The following is a 13,694-nucleotide window of genomic DNA, read 5'->3' on the forward strand; positions in this document are numbered from 1 at the left end:
CACACAGATATTGCTCTGAAGCTTTTGAATGCTCAGGGGAATCTGAAGCGTCGGCATCCTCGCGCTCATGTGAGCGCCACGCAGTACTGCCCCTCTTGGGCGATGGAAAGGAAGGGACGGAGGTCAGGGCCCTGCAAGGTCTCCCTCAGAGAACACTTTCACAAAGTAGCCGCGATGAACTTTTTCCAGAACCGACTGCTTGCTTACTGGACCTTTCCCTTGGAATCTCACAGGCACCGTGACCCCACATATCCTAAACGCATTTCTCTGCTTCTCCTAACCTGGTCTTTCTCTTCTGCTCCCGATCAATCAACAACTTGCCAAGGGATAAGAAATTAAAAAAGAAAGAAAGGAGATGAAAATTCCACTTTGTAGATATTCCTTGAATGTGTCCACTGCAACGAGCCCCCATTCTCATCGCTCTTTGTCTAGATTTTGGTTTTCCCATCTTGATGCTTGTTCCCATCAGATTCCTTACCAACACGATAGCCAAACTGATCTTTAAAAAATAACAATAACTCCACTCCTCCTGCTTAAAAGTGTTCGACGGCTCCCCATCACCCCGTGGTGGGATGTTTAGACTCACTGTTGTTATTTGCCACCACGTTGGCCTTTGACTCAGGGCCACCCATTGTACAACTGAGCAAAAAGCTGCCTGCTCCTGTACCATGGCCATGAGCAGCGGGGGGATTGGACGGTTGTGATGCATCAGAGGTTCTGATTGGCAGATTTATAAAGTAAAGCTCCATGTCTTTCTTCCTAGCCCGTTTTAGTCTGGAAGCTCCACTAAAACTGTTCAGCACGGACAGATGATTGGTGGCTGTGCTTGAAGGGCATTGGTCAGGGATTGTACATGGTCTTTGGCATGGAAGGTGAGAATCCTACACCTGAACCAACATAAGGCGCATTAGCCGGTTTGTACTGATCTCCTCCACCACGCAGTTGTCGGTTTGTCCTATTGATGTGGTTCCATGTCGCTGTGAGGCTGGAAGTGATTCTACTGGTATTTCAAATACCAGCAGGATCACTCATTTCGGATAGACCAGAAAGGAGGACCTGGGGATGTCCTTATGAAGAAAATTGGCCAGTGAAAACCTTCTGACTAGAGGCAGACCATTATTTCATACAGTGCCGGAAGATGAGACCCTCAGTGTGAACTGAGGAAGAGCAGCTGCGTCCTAGTAGAGTAGACCTTCATGACGTGGATGGAGCAGAGCTTTCAGGACCTTTACTTGCAGACGTGGCGTGACTCAACAATGAGCAGACACAGCTGCAAGCATCCGTTGATAATGATCATGAGTGTGTGAAATATGAATCTGGGACAATTGGAAGGTGTCAAAAATGAAGTGGGATCACACCTATGGTCTGCTATCCAAGACATAGCAATCGAAGGAGAATGCCATCACGTTCATTGTCAAAAAAGGAAAACTCAGGAGCTCTCTTGAAGTACAACACTGCCAGGGCAATAACCATATATCTACAGGGAAAATGAGTTCATAAAAGTATTACTCACATTTATACATTAACCTCTAGTAAAGATGAACACATTGGAAATTTAAACCAACTTCTTCAGCCTGAAGTTGATCAAGTATGCAATCAAGATGCATTATAAGTATTGGAGATTGAAACTAGAAAGTGGGGAAAAAGAGCTGGCAGCTGGAGAGTGTGGCTTTGGGAATAGAAATCATATGGTAGAATTTGGGACTTTAGCCTTCTGCAAACAGGGCGTTCAGAAATTTTGGGCTACAATCTTTACAGAAATCAATCACCAGGCCTTTCCTCCACAGCACCTCTATATAGCTTTAGCTTTGTACCATTTTTCAGTTTTGCACCCCCACCCCGGGACAGCCACCTCGTACATATATTAATTTATTCTCAGATTGATTATAGTGCATCAATATAAAGAGAAAAATTGAGAAACTTTGATAACATAGAACACCATATTTATCAACTCCAAATGGGAAAAAGTTTATTTAATGAAACTTGCACCACTTAAAAATTGTGGGGAATACCAAAGACAGACATTGACAACAGAGAGTGTGGCACCCATCAGACTCGACTGGAAAACACTCATAAAGGCCAACAAACAGACCTTGAACTATTTATAGGCTTTTCCATTTTTTGTCAGTGGCTTTCTTTTTGTTCTTGTTACTTTTGGTTGTTGTTATTGATTTGTCGGTCATGACTTCCTTTGTTGTTTTATTTGGCTTTGCCTGGTTTTTGCACTTATTAATGTATCTGCATGTGTATCTAGATAAGATAGGCAGGATAAATAATTCAGAGATGAAAAGAACGGGACCAATGGTTCCGGGGGATACGGGAGAAGGGGAGTGGGAGAAAGGAAGGGGTGTGTGTGGAACCAACTGAGCAACAAGGGAACAACAAGTGAACTAAAATCAATGGAAATAAGGTCATAGGATGCCAAGTGGGGCTTCATCAAGGGCAATGTAGCATTGAGGAATTACTAAACACAAATGAAGGCCGAACATGATGGTGGGACAAGAGGAAAGTAAAAGGAAACAGAGGAAAGAACCAGGAGGCAAAGGGCATTTTGAGAGGCCTAAATACTGGCGTGTGTGTGTGTGTATATAAAATGAGAGGGGAATAGAACTATGTACTCATTTCTATATGTTAAGAATTAAGGTTTCAGATGGACATTGGACCTTGACTCAAATTCTCCCTCAACACAACAACACTTTGTTCTAACAATCCGGCATTCTGTGATGCTCACCTTCCGGACACAATCGCTGAAGACAAAATGGGTGCATAAGCAAATGTAGTGAAGAAAGCTGATGGAGCCTGCTTATCAAAAGATACAGCATCTGGGGTCTTAAAAGCTTGAAGATAAATGCGCGGTCATCTAGCTCAGAAGCAAGAAAGCATGGAAGAAGCACACCACCCTGTGTGATCATGAGGTGTTGATGGCATCAGGCATCAGGCACCTAAGACCCAGAATAAAGCCATAGCCAAGGTGAATGAGGTGGGGCATGGAGTGGAGACCCAATGCCCATCTGTAGACAATTAGACATTCTCTCACAGAGGGGTCACAGGGAAGAGATGAGCCAGTCAGGGTGCAGTATAGCACCAATGAAATACACAACTTTCCTCTAGTTCTTTGATGCTTCCGTCACCTCACTATCTTGGCCTCAATATTTTCCTTACAAATCTGATTAGACCAGAACATGCACACTGCCACAGAAAAGAGCCCGCAACCCAGGGAATCCAGGATGGATAAACCCCTCAAGGCCAACAATGAGAACTGAGACACCAGGAGGGTTAGGGGAGGGTGGGAGGAGAAAGGAGGAATTGATGACAAGGATCAACTAGAACCCCCTCCCAGGGGGACGAATAATGGAAAAATGGGTAAGGGATGATAGAGGATGATGTAAGGTATAGAAATAATAATCTATAACTTGTCAAGTGTTCATGAGGGAGAGCGGGGGATAGAGGGGGCAGAAATGGGGAGCTGATATTGGGGACTCAAGTGGGAAGAGGATGCTTTGAGAATGATGGTGGCAGCCTATATGCAAATGTGCTTGACACCCTGGATGAATGTATGAATTGTGATAAGAGATGTAAGAGCCCCCAATAAAAGTGTTTTTTAAAAAATTGCTGCTTAACCAAACAGCTCCAAACTTAATGCTTTAAAGCAACAACCATGTATCAGTGATCATGATTTTACATGCCGGCAATTTAGACTGGACTTATTGTGATTGTTGTTATTGTGATTGTTGTTAGGTGGCCTTGAGGCAGTGTCAACTCATAGGAATCCTATGTTCATGGAACAAAGCTCTGGCCAGTTGGTTCTGTGCCAACCCCATAACTCTTATGCTTGCACCCACTGTTGCGGCCTTGTCCACCCATCTCGTCTAGGGCCTATCTCTTCCCCTGCTCCTCTATTCTACCAAGCATGATGTCCTTTCCCAAGGACTGGTCTCTTCTGATAACATGTCCACGTATGTGAGATGAAGTCTTGCCATTCTTGTTTCTGAAGGGCATCTGCCTATCCTTACCTGGCAGGGGAGATGCCATGATGATCATGGTGGTTTTCCCAGGGTGTGGCTTATCCATTGCGTTCCAGATGCGCTGCCCCTGTGGTCTCCCCAAATATGGGCAGCTTGACTGCATGATTTGTGGTAGCAGAGGTCCTGCATTCGTGCTCCCCAATTAAAAAAATGAAAAAGAGCATTGGCTGTACTTTTTCTAAGATAGATTAGTTTGTTCTTTTGGCAGTCCAAGGTACTTTCAGTATTCTTCCCCACCACCATAATTCAAAGACATTGATTTTTATTTGGTCTTTTTTAATTCAACTTTCACCTGCATATTCCAAAAACTAAACAAGCAAATGAAAAAAAACCAAGCAAAAACAAACTGACTGCATTGAGTCTGTGCCAATTCACAGTGACATATAGGACTGGGCAGAATGCCCCTGTGGGGTTCTGAGATTGTAACTCTTTACGGGAGTAGAGAGCATACTAAGTACCACAGCTTGGGTCAGATGTCCTCAAAGTGACATCTTGGCTCTTTAACATCTTAAAGAGAAGGAGCCCTGGTACCCTAGTGGTTACTCATTGGGCTGCAATCTATTGTGTCAGTAGTTCAAAATCACCAGCCACTTCATGGGAGAAAGACTGGGCTTTCTACTCCCCTAAAGAATTACAGTTTCAGACACTCACAAAGGTAGCTCTCCACTGTCCTATAGGGTCTATCAGTCGGCATCGACTAGATGGCAGTGAATTTGGAGTGTTGGTTTTGTGCAGCACATTTGCCCAGTGCAACACATCTTTTGACCTTTTGGCTGCTGGTTCCATGAGCAGTGATTGTGGATCCAAGCAAGCCAAACTCTTTGATAACTTCTTTTTCTGTTTCTCATGATGTTATCGATTGGCCCAGTGAGAGGACCCTTGTTTTCTTTATATTAAGTTGTAATCCATGCTGAAGGCTGCAGTCAATGATCTTCATCAGCAAGCCCTTCAAGTTGTCTTCTCCTTCCGCAGGCAAGGCTGGGTCACCTGCATATTGCCGACTGTCTATGTCTTTTTCTAATCTTGATGCCGCATCCTGCTATCTGTATTCCAGATTCCCAGATCATTTGCTCAGTGTCCAGAGTGAATAAATCTGTTGCAAGGATACAACCCAGAAGTGCACCTTTCCTGGTTCTCTACCACACGGTCTTAGTCTGTTTGAATGTCCGCTTCTTGGTCCAGACATAGGTTCCACATGAGCACCGTGAAGGGTTCTGGGATTCCCACTCCTCTTAATTGTATGTCAAGGCTACCCACAACTTGTCCTTCTGTCCACCACTTGTCTGTCAGCTTGCCATCCTGTGTGGGCTTGTATGCTACTGGAAGTTTTGTTGGCAGGATTTCAAATACCAGCTGAGCCACCCAAGTGAACAGACTGGGGTTAGCAGGGCTGTATTTCTGCTCTTGACTGGTTTTTGGTGAAGAGTATAGAGCAGGGGTCCTCAAACTTTTTAAACAGGGGCCAGTTCACTGTCCCTTAGACCTGTTGGAGGACCGGACTATAGTTGTTGTTGTTTTTTTAAACTATGAACAAATTCCCATGCACACTGCACATATTTTATTTTGAAGTAAAAAAACAAATGGGGCAAAACACCTGACGGGTTGGATAAATGTCCTTGGCGGGCCGCATGTGGCCCGCGGGCCGCAGTTTGAGGACATCTGGTCTAGAGAAATGAGAGCTTAGTGATGCTAATCTCTTTGTGAGATGGGCCCAGGGGCTCCATCCAACTGAGTTTCGAGAGCATCTTTCTAACTCTGTCATACTCCCTTCTGCAAGCTGTGTTGTGTGTTGGTGAGTGATGGCTTCTCTAGGGCTAGCAACCCTCCAAGGTCATTGGTTGGAATAGGCCACCAGCGTCTTGGTTTGTTTTTGAGGAGAGCCCTTCTCTTGCTGCGTGGCCCTGTTTGGAAGGCAGCACTGGGGTGCTCGTAGTGCCTAGAATACTCAGAAATGCAACTGGGCACAGACCCCCGATTCGTTCCCAGTTGTAAGTTCGCCCTGCTCTTTCTTCAGAGACCCCTGACGTGCTGTTCCTGGCAGGGGGCAGTTTTGCCTCCCTGGACACTGATAATGCCCCGCTCCGTGTTAGAGGTGCTGCTTGGCCTTATTTCCCAGTTTGGCTCCAAGAACTTTGCAGGCAGGTCTGTTTCGCGTTGATCTTTATCCAGTTCAGGGCCTTGCAGGGAGTTACCCTCTTCTGGGTACATTCTGTCATCCAAAAAGATGTATCAGCTGCTGACTAGAATGTTAGACCCTGGAGTTGTGAAGCTAAGGTTCCCCTCCCTCTGCCTCCAAATCACATATACCCTCCCGGTTCCAGAGTCACAGGAAACCAAAAGGACAGGACACCAGGGTAGCGGTCCTAGTGCCCCTGCGGCTGTAGAACCAAGGGTGCCTGGCCCGGCCTAGCTGTTGGCGCAGCAGGCGAGTCGCCGCCCTTCCTTAGGCCTTGGTTTGTGGAGGTTTCCTGTAGAAAGAAGCAGGGCCTCTGGTGTCAGGTACACCTAGCTTTTAAGCCAAGGAGCCTTGGGAGGCGAATCTGTGACACAAAGAGCTGCAGGGCCTTGGGGGCAGGCGCCCTGTCCCCACCCTCCGCTTTGTCTCTTAGTGGCTATTGGCTCTCTCAGAGGCTGGCTTTTGTTTCTCTAATGTGGGAATCACGATGTGTGCCCAAGGTGTCTGGGGACAGTGTCTGCAATCATATTAAAACGTGGAAAAGTAGAGTTCTGAGCTTGGCACAAAGTAGGCAGGGATGAGTGTGGCTGAGCATTTTGACAGATGCCCTTGAGCTGGGGGTGGGGTGATAATTGAGGGTGAAGCTGAGTATGAGGGGTTGCCTGGATAGTAATATATATATTACTTATTTATATTATATAATATATGTTATAATTATATATAATATATTATATATAATTGTGTGTATACAATAGTAATATAATATATACATATAAACATATGTATGTGTATATTGAAATATATGTCCATATTTCCACCCAAAAGTTTCTTGGTCACCCTGGATTGGCATAACAGAAACAGTGAGATTACGGTCCCTCCCCGGGAATGGCTCCCCAGGGCTGCTGGCTGGGGCCTGGCCTGCCCTGTTCAGTTTGGACCCTCAAGGCCCTCAGTGGACCTGGGTTGCTGGCCTGGGCCTGTCCTCCGTGTCCGGGAGTCTGGGTGGAAGCCCTGCCTCTCCTTTTGCAGTGCGACGCATTAAGGCAGCAGATGCGGAGAGGAGCCACCGTGCCCAGCGCGCCCGCGATGAATACCAGCGCCACTCGCTGCGCGCCATCCAGAAGGGCACCGTCGCGGGCCTCAGCTCCATGTTCCAAGAGCTTGGTCAGAGCCACCAGCAGGATGCAAGACTCCACCACCATCTCTCAGACTCTGTCCCGCCTCTGTCCCTCCAGGGGCCTGTCAGGTGGGTAGGGGCTCCTTGGGGTGCGGCTGGGGGAAAGGCTTTGGACTGGAGTGGGCCAGGTCAAGGGGACGGTGCAGCTTCGGCTCTGGCCCGGACTAGCTGTGAACGTCTGGGCTAGCCTTTCCCCTTCTGTGAGTCTCAATTTCCCAGCCTGTGTCATAGGGGTGGGAGGTGGGGAGAAGGGCCCAGGAGCCCAGGGTTTCTTATAACGCTGGCGTTTGGGGACAGAACTTGGTTTAGTTGAAGTCACAAACTTTTTGGAGAATCCGAAGAAAGCTGTAAACAGCCCCCCCCCCCCCATATACATATCCCACATGTTTGCATGCAATGACAGCTTCTTTAATGTCCGTGTACTCCAGAGCTTGTCATACAGGACTTTAAATATGTTCAATCCGGCCTGCGGAGCAGGGCTGACTGACTGCTCGGTGCAACCGCTGGCGATGCTGATCTCGTAGCAGGTTGGCAGATGAGCCTCGGGGTTGAGTGTAGGAGGGTCTGGACATGCATTTGTCTGCCCAGCGGAGCTGGAGGGTCACACGGCTGAGAGGACAGTCACCTGGCTCCCCTCTACCTTGTGTGGAATCCCAGAGTTTTATCTCCTTCTGCCCTGGCCATCTGTGCTGGGCAGCCACTGCACCCGATGAGGACCCACGGTGGGAGGGTGAGTGCTTCTCCTGCTCTTTTTGAAGCTAGTCTGAGTGTTGCCGAAAGTGGGATTATTCATGTTCTCTACTCCCTCCCTGGAGTCCTGAGAGAGCTGCCTGCACCCCCATTCCCGTCCTTCTACCTTCCTCACTTAAGAGACCCCCAAAACATGAAATGGTACCCAGAGAAAGGTCTGACTTCTACCCTTGCCCTCCATCTCCTGAACTCCCTCTCCCCACAGGTACCCACTCTGCTGAGTTTCCGATAGACTCTATACCCCCAACACCCCAACTCCTTTCTTTATAATTTTCCCACTGTGGTGGAAAGATAGCCTATACGCCTGGCTTTTTACTATTGTCATCTGTGCATCGCCTTCTTTCAGCATAATTAGTTCTTTATCATTTGCTACCTCTTGAAATGGTTCACGATTGACCAATTCTTTTTGGTACAGTGGTTGTACATTCTTTTCATCCTGTGTTGCTCCTTCCCGCACCATCCAATATTTTGCTCATGGATTCCGTCAATACTATACATTGAGCCTTTGATTTTTTTCCCTTTAGTTTTTCCATGCCAGATTGCTTGGCATCTTCTTTCCTATTGGTTTTCCAACACCAGATCTTTGTACATTTCATTCATTGTGATGATCCACTTTGTCTTCTTAAGCTGCTTTTGCAATTTTATGCTCCACTCTTTTAGTCCATCAGTCTGTCCTTTGCTTTAACTACTCTTCTTGTTCAAGGGCAAGTTTCAGAGTTGCTCCTATGTCCATTTTGACCACCCCGCTCCGTCTTTCTGGAGACCTTCTGATTTTGTTATGTGTGCTGTTCTTGATGGCATGCCACACCTCTCAGGTCCTCCCTCATCACAGTCCAGTATGTCCGATTTGTTCTTCAGATGGACTGTCCGATAGCGGAAGGGGCTTCCCAACCTACGGAGCAATGAAGCTGAGGGTTATCGTGCTTGGGGCCGGCTTGTGGAATGAGGTGCCACTGGGCACTTAATTGGGGGAGCGGGCCTTGCTCACCCACAGAAATGGAGCTGAGTGCTTTGGGGCTGAACCTTTATGCAGTGGGGTGCCTTAGGGTACATCTTTCAGGGAGCTGGGCTTGCTGACCCATGGAGGTTTGAGCCGAATGCTTTAGGGTCGAGGCTTCTGGTGAAGTGGTATGCTCCTTTGGGCATTTATTAGCAGATCTGAAAGAACTTTGTAGTATGTCCTGGGAAACAACTCAACCCTGAGAATTTCTCCCTGGCATTGCTACTAGTGAACTTCCTAAATCAACCCTTTCGTGATGAATTTTGCCTGGGTTCTGTGTAGCCATTGCCATGGATATTAGAACCCAGAGGCATAAAACAGAGAACACTAATTAAAATAACGAATTACATGTAACTCCGTTCCTCTTGGATTTGTCTTTCCTGGTACAGTAAACCCCGTGGTTATCCATTGCCAGCCCATTTCGGCTCAACAATACTTCGAGGGTTAATTTTTATGTTTTCCATTGCATTCTCACAATCTCCAGTTGTCCTAGATTTATGTTCCATCGGTTCAAGATTCTGATTATTAATGGATGCTTCTCATTCTGAGGCATGCCCCATCCGCAACTGAAGGTCCCGAAAGCTTTGCTCCATCCAGGCCCTTGCAGTTCACTCTGCGTAGAGAGGGCAGCTCATCCGCAGTCAGAAAACTGCGTGCCTCCCAGCCCCTGGGAAGCACCTTCTGGAGCTCTGATCAGACAGTGGTCTGCCACTAGTCACAAGATTTCAGTGGCTCATTTTTCAAAAATGGACTGCTTCTTCCTTTTTCCTAGTCTGTGCTTAGTCTGAAATCTTAGTACTTCATTTTGCTTTAGCTGGAACCTAACATGGTCTTCCTTGGCCCCATCTCTGTGTGCATTCAAGAAGCACAGTTCAGATACAAACACAAAACCTTTGTGAGAGGAAAAAAATGTAGGGCAATAAACACATGTTCCCAGGCACAAAACATCAAAAATGTATCCAACCCATTACCTCTAAATTCATCATTTTCCGTGTCTTCCAACTCTCCCTGGAATCCTCTGTCAAGTCAACAGACAGGTCTTCCTTCTCTCCCTCCCACTCTTCTGGCCTACTTCTTTTCAAATCTCATCAAACTCCGAGGCTCTCCAGCTTCTGTGCAATGTCACGTTTCTGCTCACAGCAGCCTGGAGCTAGTTGGCCTTGGCAGGCTTCCTGTAGAGGAACGGGCAAGGGCAAAGTGGGAGAATGGAGGAGATGCGGAAGGCTCACACGTTAGTAGTTGTGTCCCCGTGTCATGGGACGCCCTCTGCAAACCCGCAGGCTCAGTCATGCGCTGGCCATTCTAGAAGAAAGCCCCCCCTTCTTCCCCAGCCATTCCCTGGGAGCCGCCTGCTCACTTCCACCTGTGGAGTTGTCTTTTTTCTCTCCCCCAAACAAGTGGCAACAGTTTTCTTTGGGGAAAAATGATAACAGCTGGTGCATTATAATCTGCAAAGTGCCTGATCTCATTTAATCCTCTCTGCAGGCCTGGCCTTGAGAATGGCAGACATCCGGCTCACATGGCCTCTCCCTCCCTCCCTCCTTCTCTCCCCAGCAGGGCCTGGGAGCGTCCCTGGCGGCCCATCTCCAGAGAAGTCATTGTCCGCTGGTTTCAGGAGGAGCAGCTGCCTCGCAGAGCTGGCTTTGAGAGGAACACCACATCCATCGCACCCTGGTTTCATGGTGGGACTGTGTGCTGGGCCCTAGGAAAGATGGCTGTTGCCTTGCTCTGAAGCTGGGGTAGAGGTCTTGTAGGCCTTTCGAAAAATCAGTCATTGAAAACCCCTGTGGAGCCTACTGTTTTCTGATACAGATGGGCTCCCCATCAGTGGCATTTGATTTATTTGATTGCAACTGGTTAGAACACTCTAGATTCTGAGCTTGCTTTGCTCTGTAGCACACAGGTGGGTGAGTCTTTCTGAACCCAGTGACAGCTTGGCCCACAGGCTCTGAATCAGTGATTGCGAATTGATGACAGAATGGCTGAATGAAGGGACTAGAGTCATTGAGTCACAGAACCCTGGATCTGGGAGGCTCTTGGCCCACTTTCTTTATTTTGTAGATGAGAAACAAAGCTCGATGAGAGGGAGGATGATTTCACAAAGTCTCCAGAGAGTTGCGTAGTCGAGATTAATAATGTGGCCTCATGCCCATGCTCCAAGAGCAGTGATTTGAATATACAGGAACCTCACCCAGGGAATAGCTTTCTCTTTCAACAGAGAGAGGGAGATAAGAGTGGCTGCAGACCACCCCAACTCTCCATATCCATTAGCTATTCCTACATAACACATCATCCGTGAACTCCGAGTGTTAAAGCAAATAAGCATTGAATATTTATTCCATGGTTGGATTGGGGGAAGATGGCTCCATCTTATTGACTTGCTTGGAGGTTGGGATGGAGGTCTTGTAGGACTATGATATTGGTGATGTTAATCTGCTCTAGAAACATCAGCCCTTGAAATCTTGAAGGAGCATCAATGATAGAGCTGTACCATTGATATCATATGCAAGTAAAATTTTGCTGAAGACCATCCAACAATGGCTGCTGCCGTACATTGACAGGGAGCTGCCAAGGCTGGATTCAGAAGAGCACATGGAACCAGGGAGATCATTGCTGACTTCAGCTGGATCTTGAGTGAAAGAGAGAGTACCAGAAAGATGTTTACTAATGTTTCATTGACTGCGCAAAGGCATTTGACTGGGGAGGGGGGTGTCATAACAAACTATGGATAGACTAAAAACGAATGGGAATTTCAGAACATGTCCTTGTGCTCATGAGGAGCCTATACAACAGTGGTTCTCAACCTTCCTAATGCCACGACCCTTTAATAGCATTCCTCATGTTGTGGTGACCCCTTAATCATAAAATTATTTTGTTGCTACTTCAGAACTGTAATTTTGCTACTGTTATGAATTGAGCGACCCTTGTGAAAGGGTCGTTTGACCCCCCCCCCCAAAGGGGTCATGGCCCACAGATTGAAAACTACTGCTATACATGGATCAAGGCAGTTGTGTGAACAGAACAAGGGAATGCTACATAGTTTCAAATAAGGGAAGGTGTATGTCAGGGTTGTGTCTTTTGATCATGCTTATTTAAGCTGCGTGCTGAGCAGATCATCAGAGAAGCTAGATTATATGAAAAAGGACGTGACATCAGGATCGAAGGAAGGCTTATTAACAACCCATGATATGCAGATGACACCATCTTGCTTGCTGAAAGTGAGGAGGAATTGAAGCACTTGCTGATGAAGATCAAGGATTGCCGGCTTCAGTATGGAGTATAACTCAACGTAAAGAGTTGCAATTAGACCCAAACCTCACAATGAGACCAAGAGGTAACATCACGGCAAGTGGAGAAAAGATTGAAGTTGTCAAGGATTTTGTCTTGCGTGCATGCGCTATCAATGTTCATGGATACAGCAGTCAAGAGATCACATGTGACTTTTGTGTTATGTAAATATGATGCCACAAGACCTCTTTAAAGTGCTGAACAGCAAGGGTGTTACTGTGGAGACTCAGGTGTGCTGGTTGCAACCATGCTGTGGTCAATTGCCTCCCGTGCTTGGGAAGGTTGGATATTCAATAGGGAACACCAAGGAGGAATTGATGCATCTGATGCATTTGAGTTACGGTGCTGGCGAAGACGATTGAAGGGACCACAGACTGCCAAAAGAACTAACAGGAAACACAGCCAAAAGGCTCCTTAGAAGTGAGGATGAAGGACTTTATTTCATACACTTTAGACATGTGATCGGGAGAGACCAGTCCCTGGAGAGGAACCTCGTGCTTGGGAAAGGAGGAGGTCAGTGAAGAAGAGGAAGGCCCTTGACAGTAACCACGACGATGGGCTCAGACATGGCCACCATTGTGAGGCTGGCACAGGACTGGGCAGTGTTTTGTTCCGTTGTATGCAGGGTCTTGATGAACCGGAATCGGCGTAAACGCACCTCACAATAACAACCACGGCAACAGCCCTGGTTAGCGTTTAAGTGACCCTCACCTGACCGTGTTTTCCATTTGCTGACCTCCTGGGACTTTGGTCAGACTCTACATTTGCCCTGGTGATGTGAGCTGTGTACCCTGCTTCCTGGCCAGCTTCTGTGCACAGTCACTTCCATCTCCAGGGAGGGGTGAATTGTGTGAAGATCACCAAAGAACGATGGAATGCCATATAGTCCGTTGTAATGACAGCCCCCTTTCCCAGTGAGATGCACTCCTGTTGTTAAGCCACCTTCCTTTGCCCTGGCTTCTCCCATCCAACAGGAGATGGGATGGTTCTTTATGACCCAGAGAGGAGACAGTGTTCACTGTGAAGGAGCCAGGCATCCCTGCGTGGTTTCTGTGATGCCCTGCCTCTCATCTTACACCTTCCCATTTATTATCAACATATATCTCATATATATAACATACATCAACATATGTATCAATGTTATTATCATCATGGAACCATCGTCCCAGTATCTTGGGCTCTTCTGCAGAATAACTCTATAGTTTTGTGGGTTGATGTAAGGTAGGGGCACCAGTTAGTGGGCAGTGCTTGAGAAGGGTAATGGAGACAGCTCAGTGG

General features: G+C 47.1%; 1 protein-coding gene and 1 non-coding gene across 2 annotated transcripts in view; both read left to right on the top strand.

Moving 5' to 3' along the window:
- The window catches only part of SH2D4B (SH2 domain containing 4B), a 50,222-nt gene extending 38,600 nt beyond the window's left edge, over positions 1-11,622 (top strand). The window contains exons 6-7 of the mRNA XM_075559576.1: positions 7,231-7,447; positions 10,683-11,622. Of these exons, the coding sequence (XP_075415691.1) occupies positions 7,231-7,447; positions 10,683-10,860 (395 nt within the window). The 3' untranslated portion in view covers positions 10,861-11,622. The remainder of the gene's footprint in view (positions 1-7,230; positions 7,448-10,682) is intronic.
- Positions 4,006-4,169, top strand: LOC142460293 (U1 spliceosomal RNA). Its single transcript, XR_012786530.1, has one exon. It is a non-coding gene; the product is annotated as a U1 spliceosomal RNA (small nuclear RNA).
- Positions 11,623-13,694: the final 2,072 nt, after the last annotated feature.

This window comes from Tenrec ecaudatus, chromosome 10 (assembly GCF_050624435.1).
Source record: "Tenrec ecaudatus isolate mTenEca1 chromosome 10, mTenEca1.hap1, whole genome shotgun sequence".
Lineage (NCBI taxonomy): Eukaryota > Metazoa > Chordata > Mammalia > Afrosoricida > Tenrecidae > Tenrec > Tenrec ecaudatus.